The sequence below is a fragment of the Varanus komodoensis genome, unplaced genomic scaffold (assembly GCF_004798865.1).
Source record: "Varanus komodoensis strain SLA01 unplaced genomic scaffold, ASM479886v1 scaffold1, whole genome shotgun sequence".
NCBI classification, from domain to species: Eukaryota; Metazoa; Chordata; class Lepidosauria; order Squamata; family Varanidae; genus Varanus; species Varanus komodoensis.
In genome coordinates, this window is record NW_025335268.1 from 121,183,173 (window position 1) to 121,193,264 (window position 10,092).

The window sequence follows — 10,092 nt, forward strand, 5'->3', positions numbered from 1 at the left end:
GCAATTTATCCTTGAGTTAACAGAAAGCTAACAGGCAATTTACCTTTGATCACCACATGCAATAGTCTTGTCTTCTAAGGTTTGCTCATATAATCCTTCAAAGAACTGTGACATTAAAGATGCCATCCTGTGTATGTTTAGAGAGAGAAATTCCTACAGCTTCCAGCATTCCCTTGCCAGCCAAGGAATGCTGGAAGCTGTACAACTTTTTCTATATCAATATGCATCAGACTGCACCTCAAGACAGTCTGCCATGAGGCCAATGGCCAGCAAAGATGTGAGGGCACTTTCAGCACAATGTCACATCATTCCAGGATTCTTTATTGGCTACTACGGCTTTCAAGATACAAAAAAGCATCAACCACCATTCTACACAAAGAGTGCACCAAATTCTAGAAAAGGCAACTGCTTTAGTCTATTGGATTGACTCCAGCCAAGAGCAAGAAGTAGTAGTTGTCTGTCATTCACAGCAGCAAGGAGATGTTTAAATCATCCTTCTATTCTTTCTTGTTACCCCATTTGGCCATCTTGTTATTAATGGGAGTCTTCATAAAGCGGTTGGAGCTCATGTAGGCAGCAATCTTTTCCAGAGCCTGAGAACACAGAAGCAGGAGGACTTTAGGAAAACAGTGCTGTGGGAGAAGGGACTTGGGGGTGGGGGAGAGGCTAGAGAGCTTTAAGAAACTAACAGTCCCCCTTGCCTGCCTAAGATTTGCCCATGGGAAAACGGACCCTCTAGTCCTGCCAAGATCCTGGACTCCAGCTTCCATCTGACCTAGCAAGCAATGGCAGGGATGGCTGGAGTTATAGCCCAAAAAATCTGGAGCAAAGGGTTGGGATGAAACTCAGGAAAAGCCATTCCTCTTGCATTCGTGGACTTCCCTCACGCTGAGCCTGGTCTTGAAAAGTGAGCCACACTGGCAGAACAACGTTTGCATCATCAGCAGTCTTCAGTTAGGTGCAGCAGCAGAAACCAAGGCTGCTGGCACACGGTGCAAAAGAGGGGTGATGGTTGTGCAGCAAACGGGGCTCAGCTCCTGGCAGGTGCCATGTGAACACCGGGAATGACTCAAGGCCACAACCGTGCCTTCCTTGTGCTGGCTCATTCCAGCCCCACAATTCTACTTGCATCAAGCCGCCATAATCTCTTATCTCAAAAGGCCTCTGTGACTCATAATGAAACTTCTCCCTCTCCCTCACACGCACACTCACACTCACACACAATAATGAGGAAAGTTTTCAACTAGGAAAACTAGGAGCCATGCTGTTCTAGGAAAGACTAGGGAATATGGGAGTTGTAGGGATTTTATCTTATCTTAGTTCACTCAAATATGCAGATACATGCCAAGATGTTACAGCTTGCAGCAGAGCTAATCTTTGCATTGCTAGCAGCCACATCAAAGAGGAAAAGGTTGAATAAGGGAAACAAGGAAAGTTACTACCATGCCTCCTGATAGAAATACGCATTTCTGAACGCTCTCCCACTCCTCGTAATGTGCCAACTGTGTTTCTCTCATTTTCCTGTCCTTGCCAGCTTGGCCAGCTGCTCTAGTCAGTTTGAAACTTTGTCGTCAATTAATCTGTTGGTGGATTCTTGCCAGTAACTAGCAAAGCAAGTCACTAGATAGTAGCAAAGACCTGCAAGTTAGCACGTCGCAGCAAGACAAAAACTAACCTCAAAGCGGGTGAGAAAATCCTGAAGATTCTTGAACTGATCAAGGCACGTGGGTTCAAACATACGGTTTTGGTCAAGTACATCGTACATGAGGAAGTCAACAAATGTGATCTGGAAAAAGAATTAACAGTGAGACCACAGAGTGATCAGCCCTGCCTTCAGACACCCACCGTGTGAACATATACTACCTTGTCACCAGCAAACCACTTTCGGTCCCCCAAGAACTGGGAGAACAGTTTGAGCTTCCCGGGCAGCTGTTCCAAGTATCCAGGTTTTAGTTTCTCCTGCAAAATAAGGAAAAATGAACTGCAAATCATAGATAAAAGTTCAGTGGTTTCCATCTATTCCACAGAGCTATGGAATTTGGTGCCATCAGTCCAAGAGGCATTAGTACAGGCATGACCCAGGTTACAAATGAGTTCTTACAAAACAGAAATTTGTAAGTCAAATTTGTATTTAAGTTGGCTCACATATAGTTGGCCTTCCACATTGGAAGGGTTTAAGGGGTGCAGGACCCTTGCGAGAGTGGAAAAACCAAGAATATATCTAGGTCCCTTCCCCCACCCAAACTCACCAGTGCCTCCTCTGCAACAAGAACATGCTGGAAAGATTTCCCTCTCTGGATAGGCTTCCTCTCTCCCTAGGCTAATGACAATTTTCCTAAATTAACAGACCTGAGGGCAGTTCATAAGTACGGGTGGCTTGTAGCTCAGGGACTCCCTGTATAATCCAGGAGACACCTTGCCTTCAGAGAGTATTGGCAAGAAAAGGCTAGGCTTGGCTTTGAACAGCAGTTTTACATCATAACATAGGCATTCCTCCTTCCGCTAGCCAAATTCTATTCATCACTGCTGTAACACGCACAGAGTGAAAGGAGAGAATGAAAGATGCTGTTCTCGATCAGCTTTATATTTTACACAGCAAGGACAGTTACCGAGTCTACACTGCTGTTTCCTGCAAAGTATAAATAAGCCATACCTTTAAGGATATGAGCTTCCCAGAAACCAGACACAGGCTTTGGAGGAGTCCATGCACATCACCTACACTTTATGCATTTATCACATGGGACACTGGAGCACATTCGGGATGTGTGAGGAATCCACTGGATTCCCTGAGCGCAGCTCCCCAAACTCCTGTCTGCTTTGCAGCAGCCCAAATTCCTAGTGAGTGTGCTCAGCATTCCCACCAAATTCCTAGTGAGTGTGCCCAGCATTTACGGAACGTTCACCAGGAACTGAATTCCACATGCTGGGCAAGCAGCATCCTCCTCCTCCATCAGGTGCAGTTGCCATTTATACAACGCAAGGTGGTTCCCAGTTGCACAACTGGGCATCTGTGAGCATTCACAGACTTTCCTTGGGCTCAGCTCACTTTGGAAAACCAAGCCAAGAACAAGAGGGAGCCGGGGAATGCTTGGAAGGGCATCCAATAGGGCCCATCCCACCCCTACTGTGTATACATAGCAACTCTTCACCATGGACCTAACGTCATTTTACAGGCACCCTGTAGCACCCCAAATCCCCATCTAGCCCAATACAGTAGCAGATGAAAATGACCAACTCACAAAATCAGAATTGTAGCAGACCATCACAAGGGCCAAGCGGAAATCCATCACCTGGTTCTCCAGCATATCCACTCTGATCATCTCTTCTTCAGTTTCTCCACCTGGAGCCACCACAAGAAGATGAGAACTCCTGGGCAGACAGGTTTTGAGCATCCAGTCTAGACCCCAGAAGTCCTTAGGTATACTCACAGAGTTTGTGCTTGCGTGCGATGTACCGGAGGATGGCATTACTTTGTGTAAGCTTGGTCTTACCATCAATTAGGTAAGGAAGCTGGAAAAAAAGCAAAGTGAGCGGCTTAAGGTGGAATCCTTGCTTTGTACTTCCAGCTCACTATTAGCACTTTATTTACAATACTCATACTTGTTCCTCAGCTGTTTCTTCTCTTTTAAGGTCTGACACATGAGTACCACAGGTAAGAGCATGTGCCTCCACCATACATCCAGACCTCATGGACAACCTGGCAAGATATTCTTCCCACCCATCATATGAGTTAAAAAAAAGTTACATACATTAGGGAAATCCAGTCCCAACTTCTCTTTTTCATTCATCCACTGACTCTTATCATAGTCAGGAGCTGAAAAAGATGCAGGGAGGGTTAAATTCCGGCACAGAAAATATGCTCAATCACAATTCAGTTTTTCACCTACCCAAGAAGATCCAATCTTAAGACACGCTAGAAAGTCTATGTCGATTCTGCAGCCAGACACTTGTTCAAGGAAGAGCTCGAGGCATTCAACAAGATTTACTTCTAAGCTTTACCACACCCCATTGCAAATGCACCGAGATGTTTTAACAGGCTTTCTCTTGAACTGCTGAGTTATAGAAACACTACTCAAGCTGATAACAAGTTCAGGCAAGTCCTTTAATCCCCCCAACCAAGCCTTTAACTTATCCTCTTGGTATGCTTCATTCTGACAGATCTTGGAAAGGTATTTATGTGAAACCAGAGTTGGCCTTGCCATTAGGGACAATGAGGTGGAATCAGGAGGAGGTGGCAGCAAAGTGTGGCAAGACAGAACAATGTATAGCCAAAGACATATAGAAAGGCAAGCAGCACTGCAGTTGGATTTTTCATATGGAACTGGAACAGGGAAGGAGGCCTTCTTGCCCTTCTCACACAGCAAAGCTTCTTGCACCAGGCCTCTGTGGAGCATTTTCACTCTGGCCTAGTTTTGCATCAACTAACACCACAGAGCATTCAACAGATTTAAAAAAAAAGACTGGCAGGCTGAAGACATATTAAGACAAAAAAACAAGATCTGCGGTTTAAAGCACATGAGAAGACAAAGCTTCCATTATAGTTCTAGTGGACCACGTAGGGCTTTTCCAAACAAACTGTTCTTCAGCAAGAAACATGGTTACTGGCATACATTTTCAAATGCAGCCATCTTGCCTAAGGTCCTTGCTTCTGCTGTAGAAAGAGCTCCTTCAGTTAGCTCTTTACTCTTAGGAAAGTTTCTTCCCCTCCCACAGGCCAGAAGGAACACACTTGGCATCACATAGCATGAAAGCTATCAATAAACTCCATTGTTATGGAATTTTGAGGTGTGTTTTTAATCCCTTTAAATGATTTCCATCCCTGCTTTGCTTAACAAGGCCTTCTCCCACTTCTTGCCTTTGTCCTGCCATTTCAGGTATCTGAAACATGTATGAAATTTCAAGTAGAGCTATCCCTGCTAACTACATACTCCCCTAATGTGAAAAGATACTCCAGGAGCACCCAATCAGATTTCTCTCTGGAGAAATGAGCAAATAAAGTAGCGCCATTGCGACTCCTCAGTCTAAGCCCCTTCCCTCTTCAAGTTCTTGGAGAAAGAATTGCACTGAACTGAGACTGACATTAAGGGACAAGAAATAAACACCATCATCATGATTTAATGCTATAACTAGTTTTTACCATACTTCAGGAGGATTTGTGATTACCGTCACCTTCCACAACCTGGTGAAAGCATAAGTTTGAGTATCAAAAGTCTGAACAGTGAAAATTATCTTCTGATATTTTCCTTGTGGGCTACACACTTCTCCAGGGACAAGGCCACAAACCAGGTTGGGGAAAGCTGGGATAGGCGACCATATTATTGGTCCTAGAATGCGTCAGTGGTATAAAAGCTGTTTTCTGATTAATCTGGTAAGGTTCTGTTACAGCAGCTTCACACACTAACCTGAATCCAATATCCCTACCCTACTACCCTAATGTCATCCAAGTTCTGTACCATTAGATGTGAATTTTAAATCATTCAGAGCACAGTCCCATGGGCTGCACCCTTAATAATCCTAAACCCCCAGAAACTTATGAGTTTCACCTCCCCATTCTCCTGCTCTGCAATTTTCACTAGATGGGCTATTTGTCTAACTTGGATGCAGAGGCCTCATGATAACTCATACATTATACTCATCAACCTCCTCTCCACAACCCATAAAAATGCCCCCTTCTCTGGCACTGAGTTTCTAACTGGCTGCAAAGGGGAGAGGTGCTAGTGCTGTAATTCCCTCCTCTGACATCAGAGCCCCTGATCTAACGAAAGACTGGAGAATATGAAACATTCCATGGCCCCTTAGATGCTGGTACCATAGGAATGCTCCTTCTTTGTTTTATTCCTTCCATAATTAGCAGGTACTGCAGCTCTGACCTCTCATATTTCTGGCTCCCAAGATTTCAGAGAGATACAGCCTGCACAGTAAAAGCTACAAGCTTACGGGTCCCTAAACAGTAGCAGAGAGAACACCCAAGACTCTCAGCAGGCTCCTTTTGTATTCTTGCTCAGAATCTCAACATACACAACTCTGGAAATAGATTTCAAAATAATACCAGATAGCCAATGCAGTTTCTTTTGAAGCAGTGTATGCATCTGTGAGGGTGTGTCAACCACTCTGAAAATACAGCTTTATGTGATACTTTCTCCTACAACAGATTCATTCTGTATATGGATGTTACAAGTCCCTCAACAATCCATCAGAAACTTTTACAATTTAGTGCTACAACTGCAAATTGCAGCTATGAACATTCGGAACAAATTGGGCTGGCTTAAGTACAACAGAGACGCTTCATCTACCCTTGCCTGGCTCTGGCATATAAAGCCCAGTAACACCTACCTTCCCCACAGCTGTACAGCTTATCTTCGTAAGGTGTTCCTGTGTATTCTAGAAGCAACCGGATGCTATGGGCAAGCTGTAAAGGAGAAAGTGCCAAAGTACTATGAGAAAACAGTAGCTACTGGTAAGAGGATTGGGTACCATTATAAGAAGAAATTTCAGGATGGTTTCTGAATAAGCATACAGTCCTAATATGAAACACATACATTAGCAATATATTTTATGCAGCATTTCCTAACAAACTCAAACTAGTAAGCAGACCTGCAGGAATATCAACAAAAAACTTCTGAAGTGTCTTCGGTGTATCCCTGCAAAATTTGCTTGGATACCATTTATTATGCAAGAGATATTACCTGTGAATTATTTCCTAAATTAAGACCCAGGACTCTTTACAAATAGATGACATAGCTTTATGTCCTATCCTTGTTAGCCATGCTAAGCACATTTTGGGCAGGAAGGTGTGATTATAAAGGTTAGGCTAACTCTAATTTATATGAGCCACAAATTAAGCATACTGTAATGCCTACAAATACAATACTGTACTGTTGGCATTGGCTGAAGCTCCACTGACTAAAAGGAGGAATATCACAAGATAAGAAGTGAGAACCTAGACATCTGCTCTTCTACCAGGGAACATTTTCTCAATGGCAAGACAGACAGACGAGAGACCTTTGGACGGCACAGCCAGGCAGTTCTGCAGAGCACTGCACCCAACTGGCCAATCTGCTGGGTGGCCCTTCCCTTGAGGGATGGCGCTCCCTGAAAATGCCTGGCACTGGCTGAAGCTACACAAGGAGCCACAACCAGCCCCTGGCACAAGATTCCTCACCCCCTGTGCAAACAGGGCATTGCCATGAAGAAGAGGCCAGCTGGCAGTACAAATGCAGTGCCAGTGAAGGTTCCCCTTTGAGCAAGAAGAGGTCAACAACCCCAGTATAACTGGCAAAAGATTACTAACAGTAAACACAAAAAAGCAGTGTCACAATTAAGTCAGCAGCTCTGTGCACTCAGCTCGGTATTGTGCGTTCAGATCACTATAACCTCCCTGCCGCCCTCCCCCTCTGGCCCTTCCCATGGCTTTTGCCATAACCCCTGTCTCCTCCCCCACCTCCCCATCTTACCGCTCTTCTCATCCTCCCACCACAGCCATAGATGGGGCACTGATCGTACCTTAAGGCCGATGCATCCCCTCAACTTCTCTTTGTAAGGTGAAATCAAATCAAACCATATCCAGCTTAAATACCTAAACAATACAGTCATTAGAAACCTATCAGGTGTCATATGCACAAGTGACACCACCTGTGGCTCCTTTGAAGAATCTTTGCACTCTCTGGCCTTTAACAGAACCTTTTTTTTTTTTTTTTGCTTGCTTGCTTCTTCGATACATTTTCAATGACATTTTATTTTTAGCTTGCATATTTTCACATAACTGAAAGTTAAAAGGGTGCTTTCTAATTTGATATTTTACCTTCTTCAACTTCACAGGCCACCCTGGGAAAACCAGAGCCACTAAAGGTAGTGCGCGCATGTGATATATATGTTGCATAGTATAAATGCACACAGACACAACTTTATGAGCCAGGAACAAGCGAAGCTTGTTCACTCGATGCACCGAAAGAAACGAGAATTCAAAAGAGAGCGGGAGTTACGCGCTTAGCTACAGTAAGATTGCGCGTCTCCTTATCGCGCAGCATCACCCAGGTTGCATTTAGGCAGCGCCAAGTCCCAGCGGGGTTCGCGCCGCCCCCAGATCAGCGCGTCTTGAGCTCCTACCGTTTCGAGGCGCGCAGGAAGAGAGGCGGGAGCACGGCAGACGCGGACGACCGAGCAGAGCTTTGCTGGCGCGAACAGGTCGGCGAACAAGCCGCTGCTTCTTTCCCGAGGACAAAGGACGCTGTCCTGCACGCGCCCACGTCTCCGCTGCGGCGCGCAACCCACGCGCTCCTCGTGCACGGGAGCGCGAACTGCTCGGGAGAGAAAGCCGAGCCGAAGTGCCCAGCGGCGCTGTAACGCTTTAGGAATGGCCCGCGAGCTCTCCGCGCCCGCAGACCGACGAAGGCCCTCCAACCGCTGGCTGCAGGCACGCTGCATTTTCCCTGCAGATCCACGGGGGACTTTCAGGCGACTTGCGGCTAGCAGGACAACCCTGCCTCCCCCCGAGCGCCTCTTTGATCAACACCATCTCCGCGCCCCGAGGAAAGCTCAGGGCCCCCCAAGCCCACCCCCAGCTCTCCTCCGCAAAGAACTCCTGCCCAGCCCTCCGCGCCTCCACGGCCCAGGCAGACAGGGGCGAGCCGCCAGGCTTGCTGAGTCGTGGCCGGCGGCGTGCCCACCTGGGAAGGCAAGCCACGAGCAGCGCCCCGGTAGAAGGGGGCGGAACGCTGGCGAGGGATCTGCGACACTCGAGGTCCAGCTACGAGTTCGGGGAAGCAAAAGGACGCGAAGCACCTGTTCGTCTTTCTCTGGACGGGAAGAAACTCACCCCTCGAATATCCCAGTAGCCCAGAATCATGGCCATGATGGTGCTTGAATCGGCTCCGGCTGCCTCGACCGCCCCGCCTCGCGCTCTCGCTGCAGAAGTAGCGAAAGAGGAAGCCCCCAGCGAGGAGCTTAAGAAAAGCTCTGCGCGCCACCGCCGCCGAGGGGCGTCGATTTCTTAGGACTCGTTAAAGGGCCAGCGCTGCTTAAAAGCTCACAGAAAAAGCAGGAAAAGTTCGAGAAACGGCCTTTGACACGTGGCTCAGAGAGACCTAATCAAAAGCTGCCCGGGGAGAACAATCACTACCCCCCACACTTTTATTGCTTAGTAGAATTTGAAATCGATGCATTCGAAACACGGTGCTGGAGGAGCTTTGCGAATGCCCTGCCCCGACAAAAAGAGGAACAGGTGGGTCCTGGATCAAATCAAGCCAGTGCTTTCCCTAGAAGCAAAAATGACAAAACAGGCTGTCATACTTTGGGCACATCAGGAGAAGGCAAGACTCGTTGGAGAAGACAATCCTGCTAGGGAAACCCGAAGGCAGGAGAAGAAAAGGAAGAGCAAATCTGAGAGAGACTGAATTCATAAAGGAAGCCACAGCCTTGAAATTGGAACTAATGGACAGGACATTTTGGAGGGTCCACATTCATGGGGCTTCCATAAGGCAAAGATTACTTGACAGCACGCAATAACAATATGAAAACTGAGAGTCCTCTGGGATCCCGCTTGAAGCAGACTGACAAAGGGAATGAGAATCTCTAGGTGGCATTTTATTTATTTTTTTAATCTTTAGGGTGATTAGGAGATGAATGAGAAGAAAGTGCTTAAACATGACAAAGAAGGAATGTGTGAAACACTGGCGATATGTTTGAACTGGTAAAGCTTAGTAAAGTGTAATATTATGCATGTTCAGAGAGAAAGGTCGTAGAGTTCCCAATATGTCACAGTCAGCCATAGTAGGTCTTGTAGGACTTTTTTTCCGTCCAAACATAAATAGAATTGTGTTCTTAAATTGTTAAAGGCAGCTCTTAAGAGATCCAATCTGAAATAGAACAACCTGCTGTAACAGGATTGTTACAGGGCTCACTCAGTAACTTAGAAGAGGACTTCAAGGACAGCCTCTTCCTTGTGGAATTCTTGAATATTTACCAGATGCTACCCTGGCCTTGAGAAACTTTACAATTCCAGAATGGCCCCTGGAAGGTGAAATGCAATCTTTCATGTCCTTAATTCTCCTAAAGCACCATCGTAGACAAGGTTAGATGGAAAGCAAAAGGCCT

General features: G+C 46.2%; 1 protein-coding gene across 1 annotated transcript; it reads right to left on the minus strand.

Moving 5' to 3' along the window:
• Positions 1–300: 300 nt before the first annotated feature.
• Positions 301–9,024, minus strand: LOC123029909 (glutathione S-transferase Mu 1-like). Its single transcript, XM_044443320.1, has 8 exons — positions 8,816–9,024; positions 6,334–6,409; positions 3,750–3,814; positions 3,429–3,510; positions 3,240–3,340; positions 1,864–1,959; positions 1,676–1,786; positions 301–593 (listed from the first exon to the last, which is right to left on the minus strand). The coding sequence occupies exons 1-8, from the start codon at positions 8,849–8,851 to the stop codon at positions 498–500; spliced, it is 663 nt and encodes a 220-aa protein (XP_044299255.1). The 5' UTR covers positions 8,852–9,024; the 3' UTR covers positions 301–497.
• Positions 9,025–10,092: the final 1,068 nt, after the last annotated feature.